The sequence below is a fragment of the Caretta caretta genome, chromosome 2 (assembly GCF_965140235.1).
Source record: "Caretta caretta isolate rCarCar2 chromosome 2, rCarCar1.hap1, whole genome shotgun sequence".
NCBI lineage: Eukaryota > Metazoa > Chordata > Testudines > Cheloniidae > Caretta > Caretta caretta.
In genome coordinates this window covers 108,429,696-108,449,367 of record NC_134207.1, presented here as the reverse complement: position 1 = coordinate 108,449,367, position 19,672 = coordinate 108,429,696, and the positions used below count along the sequence as shown (strand labels likewise).

The 19,672-nt window shown below is 40.6% G+C and overlaps 1 protein-coding gene across 4 annotated transcripts in view; it reads left to right on the top strand.

Moving 5' to 3' along the window:
- CDKAL1 (CDKAL1 threonylcarbamoyladenosine tRNA methylthiotransferase) overlaps positions 1 to 19,672 on the top strand; it is a 685,215-nt gene that overhangs the window by 640,742 nt on the left and 24,801 nt on the right. For all 4 annotated transcript variants that reach the window (XM_048839973.2, XM_048839974.2, XM_075125356.1 and 1 more), the window contains one exon: positions 3,111 to 3,275. In XM_048839973.2, coding sequence (XP_048695930.1) covers positions 3,111 to 3,275 — 165 coding nt within the window. The remainder of the gene's footprint in view (positions 1 to 3,110; positions 3,276 to 19,672) is intronic.

Here is a 19,672-nt window from a genome sequence, read left to right as displayed (position 1 = left end):
GATTTTCTGCATAGTGTATGGTAGATCTCTTTCAGCATTGTGTCACCACTTGACCTGCAACCTTGGGTGCCTTACAGTGCTTTGCTGCTGTAGCTCCCAGCCTGGGATGCTCACAGCAAGCCTACAAGCAAGCAGTTCACACCCTAAGTGTCTGTGTGCTAGATAGCCCTGTCTCACCAAAGACTCTTAAGTAAAGAAAAGAATCATGGGATAAGAGGCAAGGTTCTCGTGGATAAGTAACTGGTTAAAGGGTAGGAATAAATGGTCAGTTTTCAGAGTAGAGAGAGCTAAGTAGCAGTGTTCCCCAAGAATCTGTACTGGAACCAGAAATGATCTGGAAAAAGGGGTAAACAGTGAGTTGGCAAAGCTTGCAGACAATACTAAATTACTCAAAATAATTAAGTCCAAAAGCAGATTGCGAAGAGTTACAAAGGGATCTCTCAAAACTGGGTAACTGGCTCACACAATGAGAGATGAAATTCAGTGTTGATAAATGCAAAGGTAATGCAGATTGCAAAACATAATCCAAACTATGCATACAAAATGATGGGATCTGAATTAGCTGTTACTACTTGTGAAAGAGATCTTGGAGTCATCATGGATAGTTGTCTGAAAACATCTGGGCAATATGCAGAGGCAGTCAAAAAAAAAGCTAACAATGTTAGGCACCATTAGGAAAAGGATAGATAAGACAGAAAATATCATAATGCCACTATATAAATCCATGGTACGCCCACCCTTTGAATACTGCATGCAGTTCTGGTCACCCAATCTCAAAAAAAGGTATATTAGAATGGGAAAAGTACAGAGAAGGACAACAAAAATAATTAGGGGTATGGAACAGCTTTCATATGAGGAGAGATTAAAAAGATTGGGACTTTTCATCTTGGAGAAGAGATGACTGAGGGGAGATATGATAGAGGGCTATAAAATCATGAATGATGTGGAGAATGTGAATAATAAGTATTATTTTTCCCTTCATTAATTACGTTGGGTGAACCAGGGATCACCCAGTGTAATTAATAGGCAGCAGGTTTAAAACTAACAAAGGGAAGTACTTCTTCACACAACACACAGCCAACCTGTGAAACTCATTGTCAAAGGATGGTAGAAAGGCCAAAAGTATAACTGGGTTCACAAAAGAATTAGGTAAGTTCATGGAGGATAGATCCATCAATGGCTATTAGCCAAGATAGTCAGGGACGCAATCCATGCTAGAAGCTGGGACTTGACAATGGAGTAGATCATTCGATAAATTGCCCTGTTCTGTTCACTCCCTCTGAAGCATCTGGCACAGTCCTGTTGGAAGACAGGATACTGGGCTAGATGGACCCAGTGTGGCCATTGTTCCGTTCTAACTTTTATGCAAGAATATTAATGATCAGTGAGTTACTGGTTTTTCAATGACACATTACGTGACACCATTTAGATACAGATTATACAAAAATGTGTTGGAGTAGTGAGTATGTCAGGCCTTAGAAGAGTTGCTGACACAGAGTAGTAAATCACAAATAGGCCTCTCTGTCAAAAACACTTTGGGAAATTAGGGCCATGTGTTTAGCAATTTGGATTTAAGTGCTTAAGTAAATATACTTTTCTTCCTGGTTGTTCCTGATACACTTTAGCTCAATTATAGGTTCCCTGTTGTTAAAGTCTTTGCTGTATCATTTGTTCTTGAAGCAAGAAAAACTGTTCCAATGTATTTAGAAAGATCTCATTTCTCTTGCTTTACCAGCAATAGTATAAATTGAGCAGAAGAGTTGGAAGAGTTTATAGTATGTGGTCCATGTTCTGTGACATTCTCAGGAAATTATAAGATCCTGCAGTTTTGTAAGATCAGGAAAGTGTGGCTTTGGCCTCTGTCCTCGGGGCATGCCCATCTCTTCTCAAATGTGCTTGCTATGTATCAGGCACCTCAGCTGCAAAGGCCTTTATGATTATTTTTTGTGTTCTCAGTATATTTTTATGATAATTGGTTATATTGAAAGAATCTGCTTTACAAAGAGAGTGAGGATGTTGTTATGGTTTTAATATTTATTCTATCATAACACCAATGGTATGTCTACACTGCAGTGTAAGCCCAAGGTTAGTAGAACTCAAATTAGCAGGCCCTGGGTTTCTTAACATAGGGTTTCTTAACCTAGGACTTGAGTGTCTACACACATTTGTAACCCAGGTTAGGAGTTGTTGAACTCCGGATCCCAGCCTGGGGCTCCAGAGTCTACACTGAATTATGTGGGCCCAAATCCAACCACCCATAGCCCAAACTTTCTAGCACCCTCCCAAAATGTGGCTGCTCTAGCCGTTTGTTCATGGTGCAGTATGGGAAAACTTGATTGTCCAGAGGACAAAGAAGGTTGACCCATGAGATTGTGGAATTATTTTGGCAGACTTGGAGAGCATGAGTCCAGTGGGGCTACACCTACACTGCAAAGCAACAGGGCTTGACTGCTGTGTCCTGCCTTGACTCAAGCTCAGACCCTCCATCTCCATGGGGTCCTGGGACCCTGGGTCTGAGCCCTGAGTTAGTGCAATTTGTGTGTAGATGGAAGGGGGGTTAAGCCTGAGCCTGAGTGCAACCCCTGGGCTTATGTTGAAATGTAGACGTACCCCAAGAGGCCACAATAAAGATAAGGGTGAGGCTCTCTATAAACACCTATGGACATTGTTTATGCCATGAAAATCTGACAGCTGAAGAACCAACAGGTTATCATGTAATAAAGAGATGAAAACAGAAAGATTTAGAGACATCTAGTAGAGTTATCTTGAGCAAGTAACCTTCAGAGGTGTTTGGATCTGATTCCTGATGTAAATTTTGCACCTCACACCCACCTCTTTTGTGTGCCAAAGGCATTACTCAGGCAATTAAGCATAGTTAAAAAGAGCAGACTTAATGCTGAATAGCTCTTTGGGAGTACAAATGGGAGATATTACCCAACAGAGACTTTTAGGAGGAGGTAGAGCATGCAGGTGAATGAGATTTGAGTTTTTCAGGTTTCACACTGACCTCTCACCAAAACTCTGGTTTCTGAATGAAATCTGTGGTGATTTGAGTCCTAAGACATTCAACATAGGAAATGTCTGTACCATCTGAACAATTTCTTTTAAAGGTTCTCGTGCCAAAGAACCCTGAATTCATGGGTAAAATGGTAGAAGTGGACATTTATGAAGCAGGGAAACATTTTATGAAGGGGCGGCCAGTGTCAGATGCCAATGTGTTCACTCCATCCATCACCAGACCGCTAGCAAAAGGACAGGTTTCCGGTATAACAGAGGTGAGTAAAAGACATTTTCTCCTTTACTACACTAGTAAAACAACAGCTGTTCAAGAATAAGGATTCCAGGCTATGTTTCTGTTTTCATTTATAGTTCCCTTTTTATGTATGCATGAAGTTTTAATCTTCTGACAGTTTGAAATCTGAATTTAAAAGATGTTTTTGCTAATGCCCATAGCTTTATTTTTTTGCTCGTAAAGACCATAATAAACTTGTTTCTTGTTCCAGGATGTAACATGGAGAAAGAAATTATTAGCAGGGAAAAGATGCAACACTGCTGATTTATATAGTCTAGTATATCTCTAACCTAGTAAACTTTAGGAAAGAATTGTGTATTTTTCTTTATCAAAATATTTGTAATATAGAATACATGAATTTTAGGCCTGTATTAAAATACCTCAATGTACGTCATTCCAGAGGTTCAGATTTTACCAGTAGAGAGAAGTATTCTATACTTCTAACATATATGGTCAAAGCTAGACAGCTGATTTAGTCATGCAGAGAACATAAAACTTTTTTTCTTTTTTTAAAGGTAACTTTATCCTGTATTTTATACCTTGGCAAATATGGCAGTTTGCCAAGTGTTCTCTTACATGTCATGGAGCTCCTGTTGTAAAAGCTGATGGAGTGTGAAATGAAAATGTGTATCACATTTCTAGGCATCATTTGATGTCCTTTCTCTAGCAGAATTGTTCGGAGCTCCAAAAATATATGTAGCAGTAGTTTAGTGTATGGAAGAAAGATACCTGACAATTTATTTAGTCATCTTGCTGCTTTTTCCTTTTTACAGTAAATTGTAGACAAATATGAACAAGAAAAAACATTTCAGTCATTGTTACAGTTTGAGATGGTTGTTTTAAAATGGACACTTATGGACTAATACTCATAAGTTAGAATGGTGGTATCTTGAAGGGGTTTGGCTGTGGAAAAACAGTACAACAGTGTAATAAATCTGTACATGCAGTAATGTGTTTGACACATCATAAAACATAAGTAATAACTTCATTGTGTGTGTGTGTTGGGTTTTTGGTTTTTGGCCTGGCATAGGACTGTTAAGGGAGTAAGCAGCCAAAATCTCAAAGTGTCTGATTGGACTTTATAACTACTTAAACACGGCTGGTTTTTTCATCATGTTTTTTTAAAATAATCCACTGGAACAGAACCAGAGCTGTCATTAAGCTGAGTATGTGCTGCCAAAAGCTTGTAGCATGGGAATGAGCAGACTGAATGCTGACTGATAGTTTATATATTAAAAGAGAGAGAAAAAATTATTAGAACCAACATGATTCAAGTGGTTTCAAAACAACTATGGAGACAGAGGCAAGGTGCACAGTTCTCAGGTGATGTGCTACTGCCATTTGACCAGCTCCTGTACTGTCCAGATGCAAGGCAACAACAGGGATATGAAACACTAAATGGCTTTCAAAACTTTTTTGGCTGATTGAGTTTGTTCAAGGAGTTGTATTATTTATATTTTCTTTATTGGACATGTTAAAAAAAGACTGCATGACCTAGAGCTGTAGCTACCTGTGTCGTCTTCAATAGTGGGAAGCTAAATCTGACGGTTTTGAACCATGCTTCAGTCATTTTATACTTCCTGCAGTTAGTTTCAGCATTTCCCACTAACAGATGTTTCTCTAATACTCAGGAGATGATTCTGGTACATACCCTGCTAGGAAATACATAGGATAGCACTCTGATGGGTTTTTTTCTTTATTGCTTTTACTTGGAAGAAAAGATACTCTTAATATTTATTATTAGGGTTGGGCGTTTGGCAAAATTTTGAGGGACAGTTTTTTGTCCCCCGCGGATCTGCTTGAGAAAACCAATTCTAGCTCAGAATTTTTGTGCAAAAAATGCATGACAGCCATCTTTGATGTCTTTGGCTTATGGAAAGAAAACAGGGAGATGTATGTGTGACTGTATGTTGCTCTTTACATTTATAATATGTTATATTCATGTGTATGAACACAACAGATTGGGGGAATGGAGACATCTTGGAAAATATATATTCTATTCTGCCTCTAGAAGTGAAACAGGGCTCTGCAATATTGCCAACCTCAAGAGATCAAAAATCATGAGATTGGCCCTCAAAATCATGAGATTGGCCCGCAAAATCATGAGGGTTTTTTGTTTTGTTTTTTAAATCAGGTCATGTTTTTAGTGCATCTTTTGTCTCAACTCTCCTCTACTTTTCTGCCAAAGTCTGTGATAATTTCTGGTTGAAAAGTCAGCCTTTAATGCACACAGATATGGACACCTCTCTCTGGCTGCTGACATAGAGACTCCACTTACCCTTTCCTCGACCCTAAGATAGAGGAACAGCCATTCATTTCTTATTATTGTTTTGATTCTCTCCCCTTCTAGTTTATTTTCTTTGATAAAAGAAAGATTGGATGGCAAATAGCTTGAGAACCACTGACCTACTTAATGAATCACGACTCTCGCTCACATATAGAAACTTATAATACTTTTTAGGGTTGATGAGTTACAGATATATATATTAAAAAACTTTACATTAATTCCTTCTTTCTGAATTTAGCTGAACAGTGTGTGGATGAATATGTCAGGAAGGGGTCTTAGAAAAAATGAACATTGTACATTGTATGCAACAGCAGAAGAGAAATATGCTTCTGCTTATGTTTATGTAATACTTCAATAAAAGAACAAATGACATTCACAAGTAAGTATGAAATAACTAATCAGTGTTAGCTAATGGGCAGTTGACCAGTAACCAGCCTCCTTGGGGAGCACAGTGTTATGTAATGTCTCTTCATTAAATATTTTTTAAAAGTAAGTGTTGTAAGTACTTATAATATTCCAAAATTGACAGTGTTTCAATGCAAAGACGTATTCATATAAGCGATAATGTCACAGTAAAAACAATGTGGGCTTGGTTTAGCCTTCTGCAATAAGCAGCACTTCCCAGACTTCCCACCCAAACTTTTCTGCCCCTGAGACTGGGCCTTGCACCCCACCCATGCTGCCTCTGCTTCCCTCTGCTCCAGACCCCCCTGCCACAACCCTTTCTTCATGCCTCCCCACATCCCACTTTACCCTATTCCCCCAAATCTGCCTCCCCACTGCCCTTCCTCCCCCTCATCCTCTCCATCCTTTCAGTATCTCTTCTGCTCCTCACAATTCCCTGTGTTGCCTCCTGAACCATACAGTGGCAGTCATTTTGCCTGTGGCCTGGCTTCAGTCTCAATCAAAAGAGTGGGAGGTAGAAGCTCACTTTATTAAGGACAGCCTCACTTTCACATGCAGCAACACTGTAAGGACCTGGCAGCCATCTTGCTGGCTTTAGCCACATTGACAGTAATAGGAGATAATCGTTATATTGAATAAGAGAAAATTCATGAGTGGACAGCTTTTCATCATGTGTTCATCAGACACATTAAAAAACACCTCAGAGTCTCTACAGTTGCAATAAAATTATGTGAGTTGGCAATACTAGATTGTACCAGTTTTTGAAAGAGGAAATGCAAAACTCATGCATTTTGATTATTTGTTGTAACTATGGAAAAGCTAAACAGGTTTCAGAGTAACAGCCGTGTTAGTCTGTATTTGCAAAAAGAAAAGGAGTACTTGTGGCACCTTAGAGACTAACCAATTTATATGAGCATAAGCTTTCGTGAGCTACAGCTCACTTCATCGGATGCATACTGTGGAAAATACAGAAGATGTTTTTATACACACAGACCATGAAAAAATGGGTGTTTATCAGTACAAAAGGTTTATCACTACAAAAAGTACAAAACTACTGCTGGGGTGGGGGGGAGAGAAAACCTTTTGTAGTGATGAACACCCATTTTTTCATGGTCTGTGTGTATAAAAACATCTTCTGTATTTTCCACAGTATGCATCCGATGAAGTGAGCTGTAGCTCACGAAAGCTTATGCTCAAATAAATTGGTTAGTCTCTAAGGTGCCACAAGTACTCCTTTTCTTTTAACAAATAAACAGTATGTGGGATGGAGGAGAAATTTTAAATGATGCTTGTACAAAAATTCAAACGTACAACCCTCTTCCCTCCTGCCTGCCCAACCCCTTCCACATACAAACAGGCTGAGCCAGTTTTGAGGTTCCAAGGAGTTGGCAGCTGTAAGATGGTAACCAGCTGCCAGATGGTTCTTTTATGAGCCATCAGATGTCTGTCACTCAGCATAACTGTCCCTTAGACAGCTAGAAGCTCTTGTACTTAGAAGCCTGTATCTTGCAGCTGGCAATGCAAGCAGCTGAGATACCTAGGGGATTAGAGATAGATTTACATACAGAGTCACCAGTACTGGTCCCTCTTCTGCTTCTGTCAGTGGTCCTCTCATTGCAAATTTCTGTTCTCATCCTTTCGCTGTCCGTTGGGATGGAACAGGTTTTCAAAATGGCAGCCATTTGAAGAGGCATCTGAATTTAAATTTAAATATAGGCAGTCTGGAGCAAGAGGAGTGAATAAGAAGGATATAGGTCCCATCTCAGTGAAGCACTTAAGCATATGCTTATGTCCATTCCTATTCAGCAAAGCACTTAAGCATGTGCTTAACTCCCAATTAAGTCAGTGAGACTTCAGTACATGCCTTAAAGTTAGGTACATGCATAGTGCTTTGCTGAATAGGATGGAGTGTTGACTTAGGGCCATGACAGTGGTGATTGATGGCTACAGATATTACAGTACAACAGCAAAGTAAATATGTTCTCCATAGTGTACCATAAGCATTATTTAGTGTTAGTGTATGTTTCAGTGGACTCACCAAAAATATGTACTGTTTTGAAAGAGTTTACTGTTTTAAGCAATACTCCCTCTTTCTGCTAGAAACAGAAGAATATTTCAAAATTGTACACATTAAGAGCAAACAATATGATAAAGAATAATTTTTTACAATTGAAAACCTCAGAATGCACAGTTACATGTAAAGCAAGCTGCAAACCAGCATGAACACAGAAAAACTGCATATAAATTGCATGATGGGAGAAACCTCAAATGGTGCAGAGTGTAGATGACTGTGAAACTGTGTGGAGTGGAGCTGGACTACTCTCATTGGAAAAAGAAATAGAAGCCCATTCCCTGCCTGCTGCATAACCTCCAGCAGTTTTCCATGATTAGCTCACAGAGAGCACTCAAATTACAATTCAAAATTAGCCAAAATGGCTTCTGCTGCTCCACTTGACAAACATGGGTGAGACTCAGGCAATCAGGGAACCAGAGTCAGTGTCATGTAAGTTGTGACCAGTCACCGTTGACCATACTTGAACTTCAAAGAGGTAGTGCAAAAATTTCACACAATCTTTCATAAAGATTTTACTGATATCATAAAATCTTCCTAATTTAGTAAATATTTTTGCCAACTCATAAGCAGACAAAGTTTGAAGGAATATTTCACGCAGCTGTTTTTGTTGCTTTTTTAAAAAAAGGTTTAAAAGTACATCTCATGTATACATAAGTTGAATACATGTTGGTTAAGGATAATAAAAGCTTCTTCTCACAGCTACCTTCCCCATCAAATCCCACCCTCTTAGAAAAAGCCTGAGTAAATAGATGGGCCTGGCAAAATGCCCTGAAGTTCAACCACCTCTGGCTCTGTTGGAAAAAGGGAGGAAGTGAGCCTCAGAATCAAGGGCTCTGAACTTAAGAAAGCCCAACCTTCAGGTGAACAGATCTAGGGACTGTAGTAGATGTTTTATATTCTAAAGCACTGCACAGCTGTTGTTTATCTGGACCAAAATTTTGCCTTAAAAGTAGAATTTTCAGTAAGAGTCACTGACAAGTGTACAGTTATATTGATTCATAGGAAGATTAGTTTCAAACAAGTAAACTATGATTACATTCTTCCCAGAAAAAAGAAAAGGAGTACTTGTGGCACCTTAAGACTAACAAATTTATTAGAGCATAAGCTATAAGGTGGATAGAGAGTTGGCTAGATTGTCAGGCTCAACGGGTAGCAATCAATGGCTCCATGTCTATTTGGCAGCCGGTATCAAGTGGAGTGCCCCAAGGGTCGTAAGTTAGTTCCTTCCTTTTCTTCAAGGTGAGAAGGAAGTCTGGGAAGTGCTCCTTCTTGCAGAAGGCTAAACCAAGCCCACATTGTTTTTACTGCATTGCCAACAGACCGAGGGACGTGATCATTCCCCTCTATTCGACATTGGTGAGGCCTCATCTGGAGTACTGTGTCCAGTTTTGGGCCCCACACTACAGGAAGGATGTGGAAAAATTGGAAAACGTCCAGCGGAGGGCAACAAAAATGATTAGGGGACTGGAACACATGACTTATGAGGAGGGGCTGAGGGAACTGGGATTGTTTAGTCTGCGGAAGAGAAGAATATGGGGGGATTTGATAGCTGCTTTCAACTACCTGAAAGGGGGTTCTAAAGAGGATGGCTCTAGCCTGTTCTCAGTGGTAGCAGATGACAGAACCAGGAGTAATGGTCTCAAGTTGCAGTGGGGGAGGTTTAGGTTGGATATTAGGAAAAACTTTTTCACTAGGAGGGTGGTGAAACACTGGAATGCGTTGCCTAGGGAGGTGGTGGAATCTCCTTCCTTAGAAGTTTTTAAGGTCAGGCTTGACAAATCCCTGGCTGGGACAATTTAGTTGGGGATTGGTCCTGCTTTGAGCAGGGGGTTGGACTAGATGACCCTGACATTCCAACCCTGACATTCTATGATTCTCACTAAAGCTTATGCTCTAATAAATTTTTTAGTCTCTAAGGTGCCACAAGTACTCCTTTTCTTTTTACCGACACAGACTAACACGGCTGCTACTCTGAAACCATTCTTCCCAGATTTCTCCTGGTTTAGACTGGTGTAAACTCTGCTCCAGCAGTAGAAAGTTGGCCAGTGGGGGATATAGCCATGGTGGGAATTTACATCCCATTGTGCCAGATTACGTGCCATTTCAGCAAAGGCCATAAGCAAGTGCCTAAATCCAGTTAAAATCAATGGGACTTAAGCATATGCTTAAGGGCTTTGCTGAATCACGGTTCTAATGAATCTAGCAAAATGTCTACACGCTTTGGGCATTTGAAAAAAATTGTTGATTATTTTCTAGTTCCAAGCAAACTTGTCATGAATTATTGCCTGCAATCTTTTTTTTTTTAAGCAGATAATGCAAATGTGTATCTTAATTCTACAATTAATTATTAGGTCTGTTGAGTTTCATAAAAGATAAAAATATGAAGTAAAGCTATAGACATGATATCCCTACATGTATGTACATAGGACCTGATTCAGCAAAACACTTAATGTGCATCCCTATTCAAAAGAGCACTTAAGCAAGCATAACCATGTGCTTAAATGATGTGACAAATAGAGATTGACTTAACCATGTCCTTAAATGCTTTGCTGAATTGTTGTTCATGTTATTGCTGTGCATACTGAGTTTACTGTCAATGCTTAATAAATAAAATAACTATCAGGAATAAGCATCATAACTGTATGACAATGGTCCGAATGTTATTTACCTTTTAAGTAGCATTTCATGTGCTTCATTAAATTGCATTAAGTATGGGTTAAATCTTGTCATAGATCTGTGGGCTTGCTTAAACTCTCTGAGGGCTTTTCAGCATAAAAAAACCAAAGGAAAGCACAAGTTTCCTACTTAAGGATTAAACTAAATTAGAGCACCCGTAAGAAAGCAAAAACCTGCAAGAAAACTGCTCTGTTGTTAGAAATTCAAACAGGAGGAGTTAAAACTTATGCACTACAAAAATGATTCCACTTGTTTACACAAGCTCTGTGTCACGAGGAGGACAAGTGAAACAGTTAAGCTGCAAGCTGAGGAATTTATAATAGTAAAGAACAGTGTTAATGGTCTCAGGGAGAAGCTAGGGGCAAGGCTGTCAGTCATAATTGAATATATCACCATATACAGATCCGCTGAGTCTGAGATCCCTTTGGTGGGAAATTTTCACCATATGACAAAATGGTAGAAAGGAAAAAATATTCTTTACAGAAAAAGACTATCTGAATGTATAGGCATGCTGATTTTGGGTTTATCATAACTCTGGTTTTCTTAATATGCCTCAGTTCCCCTTCCTCTTGATACAAATTTAGATATCTCTTCAGTCAGCTGATTTATACACTGTTTCAATTGCTATCCATGGTAACTTGTACCACATGTTTTATTACCCTTTTTGTGAACTAGTTCTGCCAGAGTTCCATATTTATAATGTTTCTCATTTCATAATTCTTAGCTTGTTCCCTAGGTTAAGACTTTTAAAAATAAAAAAGGATCTTTGGGAGAAGTGAGCAGCAGCCAGAAGAGAAACCGGGGGAATGAGCCTCCCCAGTGGTTGGTCAGTCAATCTGTCTTTGTCTGTTTATTTCATGGGATCTGGTGACATTTCACCTCAGGATGTCTCTCTAAACTCTAGAAGAGCTTCACTCTCACAGTCAGCAGAGATGTTTTTTCTAGTCACTTAGCAAAAGGTGACCCTTAAACTTAACCAAATCTGATCTCTGCTGTCAGCAAACAGAAAAGCCTTGTTTATAGGCTGCCAAAAAGAACAGTCAACAAAGTATGGCTTAAAGGGGAGTCTCTGATTTTAGGGAGAAAGTGCTCCCTCACAGGCAAAATAATATGGAGATGGGAAAAAATACACTCTCTACTAAAGCAGGAATGAAATAAATAGATCTCTAAAATCTGAAGAGGAGACTTTCTTCAAGGACTTAGGGTTGGTCTATACTAAAAGTTTTACTGGCATAGCTATGTAGGTTGGGGGGGCGGGTGGGAATCACACTGACATTGCTATGCCGGCAAATGCCCTAGTGTAGATGCAGTTATACCAGCAAAAAAGTCCTTTTGCTGGAATAACATATTTCACTTAAGGAACTGATATGAGCTATTCTTGAAAAAGAACTGTTTTGATACCATGAGCTGCACCTCTATTGAGGGTGTATAATTCTGTGAGTATGTCTATACTGACAAACCTTTTTAAATGTACACAAGGCCTTGGAAAGAGACATGCAAGATCTGTCTGACCAGGAAACTGAAATAGAATCTGGTCAGATATCATTTTTGTAACAGAGAAAAGTTTTGAAACAGTTAAAAATGGGAAACAGTACCTAGAACTAAATATTGATGAATTAAAGTGAAAAAAGAACAAGAAAACAAATTAAGGATCAAAGGAGTCCCAGAGAACAATGAGATGGAGAACCTAAAATCATCTGTAGAAACCCTATTTAGAGACTTACTTAGAAAGGATGAGAATTCTCTTATATTAATCAATAGAGCTCACAAAACTCTACCTCCACTGAAGATTATCAGAAACAGAGTGGACCTATTTCACTGTCCTGGGGCAAACATATAAAATTTTATAAGGACCTCTCTTCCCTCACCTTGAAGAAAAGGAAGGAACTAAGTTAGGACCATAGGGCTACTGTAGAAAATCATTGGGGGGGGCAGAGGGGTTTCCCCTTTATGCTATATTTCAAAAAAAAGAAAAAAAACCACAGCATTTTCTTATGTAGGAGACATAGATCTCTGAAGGACCTGAGGATAGAATTTGATCAGGAAGATTTGGAAGAAAATAGTCATGGTGAGAGATGGAAGCCTAAGAGCACATAGAACCTGGTAAAACTGAAGCTTACCTGAATAAATAGAGAGTGCATCCAAAAGAAATCCTACAGCAAAGAACTTTCTGTTATATGTGTCAGTGGTACAAGGTTGGCACCCACGTCTCGCGAGTGCCCCCTTCTGGTTGGGCGTGTCTGCAGTCTTTAGTTCTGGTGTCCCCTTTTGGTAGTTCTCAGGCAGGTTTGTCAGACACAGCATTCCAGCCGAATCACTCTGTATGTTAACCAGCACAACCCCATTCCAGGGTATACAGTCCACCGGGCCTGTCTCTCTCTAGCCCCTTCCCCGGCTTTGGCCTTTAAGTAGTCCAGCTCTGGTATGGGGTTGTATCCCCAGAGCTTCCTCCCTGGAGACACTATCTTCCTACAGCCCTCCCCAGACTCAGTCCCTATTCCGTCCCAGCAACCAGCCAGGAGCTCCCTCAGTGCTACCACAGTCCTTGCTAGAAAACTGTCTGTGGCCCTGCTGCTCTTCCAGGCAGCCAGGCCTGCAGTCCTTTCTGCTCCAAGCAGCAACTAACTAGTGCTCAGCAGCCTTTTATATGGCCCTCTTGGGCCCCGACTAGCTGCTTCGCCAACAGCCACTCTAGCCTACTTGCAGGATCTCTCCACTGCTCCTTCCCTGGAATGGGTGTGGCAGAACCCTGAGGCCTTCAGCAGGGGGCCTTTGAGCCTAGTCCACCCCATCACAGTCAAATTATAAATCAGAAAAGTGTGGTGTAGGGGGTAGGGAGATCCATTTCTATATTGTCTTTGATTTGTTTATTTATGAGTAAATAAATAAAATAATAAATAAAGTAGATTAAGTTGCTTTCCTTTTTTTGTGGCAGGAGAGGACCCCTCAGCTAATAGCTGGAGAGAGGGATAGGAAGGTGAGGGAGATGGATAAAAGGAAAACAGAAAAGACAAATCAGACACAATACTCCGGTTTCAGAGTAACAGCCATGTTAGTCTGTATTCGCAAAAAGAAAAGGAGTACTTGTGGCACCTTAGAGACTAACCAATTTATTTGAGCATGAGCTCACGAAAGCTCATGCTCAAATAAATTGGTTAGTCTCTAAGGTGCCACAAGTACTCCTTTTCTTTTTACACAATACTCCTTAGCCCTAAGTGGAGGAAAACAATATGTAGAAAGGAAAAACAGCTTAGTTTTAAAAATCGTTGAAAAGGTATAAATCTTACCAACCATAAATAGATTTTTAAGATTGTAGTCTAACATGGGTTATAATCTTGCAGAGAAGATGGGTGGGTAATTTATCCCTGTGAGGGTTTTGTTTTTTTTTAACTTTCTGTTCTTCATTTTCTCTCCTTTATGGATGCAAACTGAGGTCTATTAATTTGGTCTGATTGTTCCCAGTAATTGGTAACATTTTAAATTGGACAAGCAGCCAGGCATGTAGTCCTGGAAACCAAATAATTATCTGTTCACAGGATCTATAATGGATACATAATATTATCTTTAAATTTCTGGTTGTGCACAAGCTAGTACTACAAATGGAGCATTAAAGGTTGTGGGTCACCCAACTGTGTGCTTATATTTCATTATGTTGTGAGAATTTTTTTTATAAAGCGGAACATTTGTTTGCAATATGCAGGCTTTCAAAAGTTTGTTTTATGAGAAAATATCACCTTCTCTTAATAGATTATTGGAAACTTAACTCCACATTAATGATGTTTGCTTGTGACTATGGTCGAATAGGTTGTTCAAAAAGCTGATGAGGAGTTTGATAGATCCCATTGCTATAGAGCTGAGCAAAGCTGCTCACCTGTAATGAATGAGGAGCTTCATTTCCCACTCATCTCTCCTGACTCTGAACTTCTTTTCTCCATTCCCTTTTCTCTCCAAGTCTGATGTTCTTTGGCTGCGACTAGCACTCAAATCCGTTAATTTTATCAGCTTGGATAGGTTACAAACTGCTGGTTTGGACTCCAAGAAAAATATATCACTGTTGCTGCATTAGACTTAAATTTGGCAAAATATCTTAACATGTCTCACTACCCAAGAATGGATGGTTTTCAGCACAACTTAAAAAAAATAATAAAAGAGAAATTTGTTTTCTTGCTGTATAAAATGCTTATTCAGTGAGTTGCATTATATTTAATAAGAATTGGTACAGTATTCAAAAATGTTTGCATTGAGTGGTGTCGAACATATCATTCTTCTGCTCTTGTGCTATCTCCCTCTTTCTGCACTACAATCTAGTGCAGTGCAAGGCGTCCAGCTGGTTACTGCTTTTGTATGTATTCATCCGCTTTATTTAATGTGTTACTCTTGAACACCCTACTGATTATAAATAGAGGTCATGTTCTATAGTGTTAAATCCCTATTAATTAATCTTTTTTTCTTCTTGTCTTCCAAATACTGGAACAAAGCCATCTGTGGGTATTTAGAAAAAATATGTTGCCTCAGAATGTCAAAGTGTGGGTCTACTCTGAAAAGTGACTTTGTAAAAATGGCATCATGGTGCTCTCCATATATCGATTTTCAGTGACCTATAGATTACCTGCTCTTGGGTAGGAGGAAAGGAGGATGAGGTTGGTGTGTTTTGGATTTTGCTTTTTCTTATTTGTTTTTTTTTTTTTTAATTGGAAGTCCAGCAAAGCTCAATCTGGGCTCTGAAAGTCAAGATGGATTCTTTCTGGCTAATTTATCACCAGCAGAATAGTTTTTGCCATCAGAATTTAGCTAACAATTCTCTTGATCATGCACAAGATGGAATAGAATATGTCTCACTGCCTCAGAACTGGACAGGTCCTGCTATTGCTAAAAGGACTAAAAGGTAGTAGCAGGTTCATATAGTTAAGGGGCCATTTTTATATAATCATTTTCAGAGTAGAACTGTGCTTTGAAGTACGAGGCAAGAACTTTTCTTTCTCGTGTAGTGCCCTGAGCCTACATGTTTTATTTATTCAGAACTCCTAGTGCAGTGGTCCCCAAACTTTTCAGTGTCCCGTCCCCCCTTAATCCCTGTCTGCACACCTCCCCTGGGCTGGGAACAGGGATGTGGCTTGGGGGGTGGGGACGCGGACCAGGGCAAGGGGACCGAGGCTGGGGCCAGCAGCCCAGGCCACAGCTGCACCCTCCTCTGTGTCCCCCTGGGGTGGCATGCCCCACAGTTTGGGGACCTCTGTCCTAGTGGCTTTACTAGAGGAAGCCCTGCAGCCTCAGGATCTGAGATTGTAACTTTACTGAAGGAAAGTCAGTTTCAGATGAAAGTGGGTATATTTTGGTTGGTTTCCTCTTTATTTCCAGAAGGATAATGTTATTTGGCTGGATGTCAGCATGTAATCCATTCAGATTACGTAATTATTTTAATCCTATGATGCCCGTGTAGTTAATAGGAATAGAATATGAGTTTGAGGTGATGATTCAGCTGTGGATCAATTTACAGACTATGGAAGGATATGAACACACCAGTCATTTTTTCTTTCCACCTCAAGGGAAGACGTTAGGGCTAAATGTCACTTCTAATTTTGCATTTTATTTCTGTTGCCTGAGTGTATGTCTCATTTTTAGCTTTGTAGCCTACACAAATTCAGTGCCAATTGTATTTTCACATTTCATAGCTGCCTGGTGCCTGCTGGAGCACAGCACTGGGGGCCAGAGGGTGGGGCCTGTCCTTTTCTTCACACGTACAAAATCAAACATTACCTAGCAGTGTATTATCAGTTTCACAAAACACTCTTCAGCTCTCCTACTGACATGCAAGGATGATGTTTAGGTTTTTTGTCCAGTATGAATTTTAACTGGAAGACTCTTTAGATAGAATGTAAAAGGTCTTTTTTTTCCTAATTTTCCACTAAATATTCCATTTTATACATTCACCGAGTGTTAATTAGCTTTTAGCATTAAAAATAAAAAGGCAACCGCCGCTAATTTTCTCACTCTGACTGCTCCTTTTGGAGGTCGGTTATTTCCAACCAGCTGTGCCAGAGAAAGGCAGTATGGGTTTGACATGTATACCTCTCCTAAGAACGGGAATTGGTTCTCGGAAAAGACAAAGATTGACCAAGGACATTCAGCAGATGTTTATATTACAGTGCTGCTCATTGTCAAGGTTCCTCCCCCACTCTGAACTCTAGGGTACAGATGTGGGGACCTGCATGAAAAAAACCTCCTAAGCTTATCTTTACCAGCTTAGGTCAAAACTTCCCCAAGGTACAAAATATTCCCCCCGTTGTCCTTGGACTGGCCGCTACCACCACCAAACTAATACTGGTTACTGGGGAAGAGCTGTTTGGACGCGTCTTTCCCCCCAAAATACTTCTGAAAACCCTGCACCCCACTTCCTGGACAAGGTTTGGTAAAAAGCCTCACCAATTTGCCTAGGTGACTACAGACCCAGACCCTTGGATCTTAAGAACAATGAACAATCCTCCCAACACTTGCACCCCCCCTTTCCTGGGAAATGTTGGATAAAAAGCCTCACCAATTTGCATAGGTGACCACAGACCCAAACCCTTGGATCTGAGAACAATGAAAAAGCATTCAGTTTTTTACAAGAAGACTTTTAATAAAAATAGAAGTAAATAGAAATAAAGAAATCCCCCCTGTAAAATCAGGATGGTAGATATCTTACAGGGTAATTAGATTCAAAAACATAGAGAACCTCTCTAGGCAAAACCTTAAGTTACAAAAAAGATACACAGACAGAAATAGTTATTCTATTCAGCACAATGCTTTTCTCAGCCATTTAAAGAAATCATAATCTAACACATACCTAGCTAGATTACTTACTAAAAGTTCTAAGACTCCATTCCTGGTCTATCCCCGGCCAAGACGACTACAGACAGACACAGACCCTTTGTTTCTCTCCCTCCTCCCAGCTTTTGAAAGTATCTTGTCTCCTCATTGGTCATTTTGGTCAGGTGCCAGCGAGGTTACCTTTAGCTTCTTAACCCTTTACAGGTGAGAGGAGCTTTCCCCTGGCCAGGAGGGATTTCAAAGGGGTTTACCCTTCCCTTTATATTTATGACACGCCCCCCCAATCTCAGCTAGGGTGAAACACTGGCTGGGATTTCTTCCTGGAGCTCTAGGAAAAACAGAGTTAATAAGACATATGCATCTCTAAATATACTACCAAGTACATAAAGACTAACAATATTTTCCACATCTCAAGGACGATTTTAACCAGTTGACTCTGGGAAACTTTCACGGGAGAGTGCATCAGCCACTTTGTTAGAAGCTCCTGAGATGTGTTGGATGTCGAAATCAAAATCTTGGAGAGCTAAACTCCACCGAAGAAGTTTTTTGTTAGTTTCCTTGACGGTGTGAAGCCACTTCAGTGCAGCATGGTCGGTTTGCAGGTTGAAACGCCGTCCCCAAACATATGGGCGTAGCTTTTCCAGAGCATAGACAATGGCGTAACATTCTTTTTCAGTGACTGACCAGTTGCTTTCCCTCTCAGACAGTTTTTTGCTGAGAAACACTACAGGGTGGAATTCTTGATCAGGGCCTTTCTGCATTAAAACTGCTCCCACACCACGCTCGGACGCATCTGTGGTTACTAGGAACGGTTTGTCAAAGTCTGGGGCCCTTAGTACAGGGTCAGACATGAGTGTCGCTTTAAGCTTGTTAAAGGCCTTCTGACACTTTTCGGTCCACTGAACAGCATTTGGCTGTTTCTTTTTGGTTAGGTCTGTCAGTGGGGCAGCGATTTGGCTGTAGTGCGGTACAAATCGTCTGTAATAACCGGCCAAGCCTAAGAAGGATTGAACCTGTTTCTTTGACTTTGGGACAGGCCACTTTTGGATAGCATCCACTTTGGCCTGTAGGGGGCTGATAGTTCCTTGACCCACCTGGTGTCCAAGGTAAGTCACTCTGTTTAGGCCTATTTGACACTTCTTAGCCTTAACAGTTAGTCCTGCCTCCCTTATGTGCTCAAGGACTTTTTGTAGATATTCCAGGTGGTCTGCCCAGGAATCCGAAAATATGGCCACGTCATCAAGGTAGGCGACTGCATATTCTCCTAATCCCGCTAGGAGACCATCTACAAGTCTTTGGAAAGTGGCGGGTGCATTTCGCAGCCCGAAAGGGAGTACATTAAATTCATACAGCCCGAGATGTGTGATGAAGGCTGACCTTTCCTTGGCAGATTCATCTAGCGGTACCTGCCAGTACCCCTTGGTTAAGTCCAAGGTAGAGATGAACTGGGCCCGTCCCAGTTTCTCTAATAGTTCATCTGTGCGTGGCATTGGATAGTTGTCTGGGCGAGTTACAGCATTTAGCTTACGGTAGTCCACGCAAAAATGTATTTCCCCATCTGGTTTGGGAACTAGAACCACTGGAGATGCCCATGCACTTTCAGAGGGGCGGATTACACCCATCTGTAACATATCCTGGATCTCCCGTTCTATAGCAGTTTTAGCTTGAGGAGACACCCGGTAAGGTTGGACCCTAATTGGGTGAGGATTACCTGTGTCAATGGAGTGGTATGCCCGTTCAGTCAGTCCTGGGGTGTCTGAGAACGTTGGCGCATAGCTAGTGCACAGCTCCTGGATCTGCTGTCGCTGCATACGCCCAAGGGTCATGGAGAGGTTCACCTCTTCCACACCACCAGCACTTTTCCCTTCGTAGTAGACACCTTCAGGCCACTCAGCGTCGTCTCCTCCCTGGGCTGTAAACTGACAAACCTTTAATTCTCTGGAATAAAAGGGCTTTAGAGAATTAATATGGTACACCTTAGGCTTCCGGTTGGAGGTGGGGAATGCTATGAGATAATTAACAGCTCCCAGGCACTCCTGGACCGTGAATGGCCCTTCCCACGATGCTTCCATTTTATGGGCCTGGAGCGCCCTTAAGACCATGACCTGGTCTCCTACTTTGAAGGAAC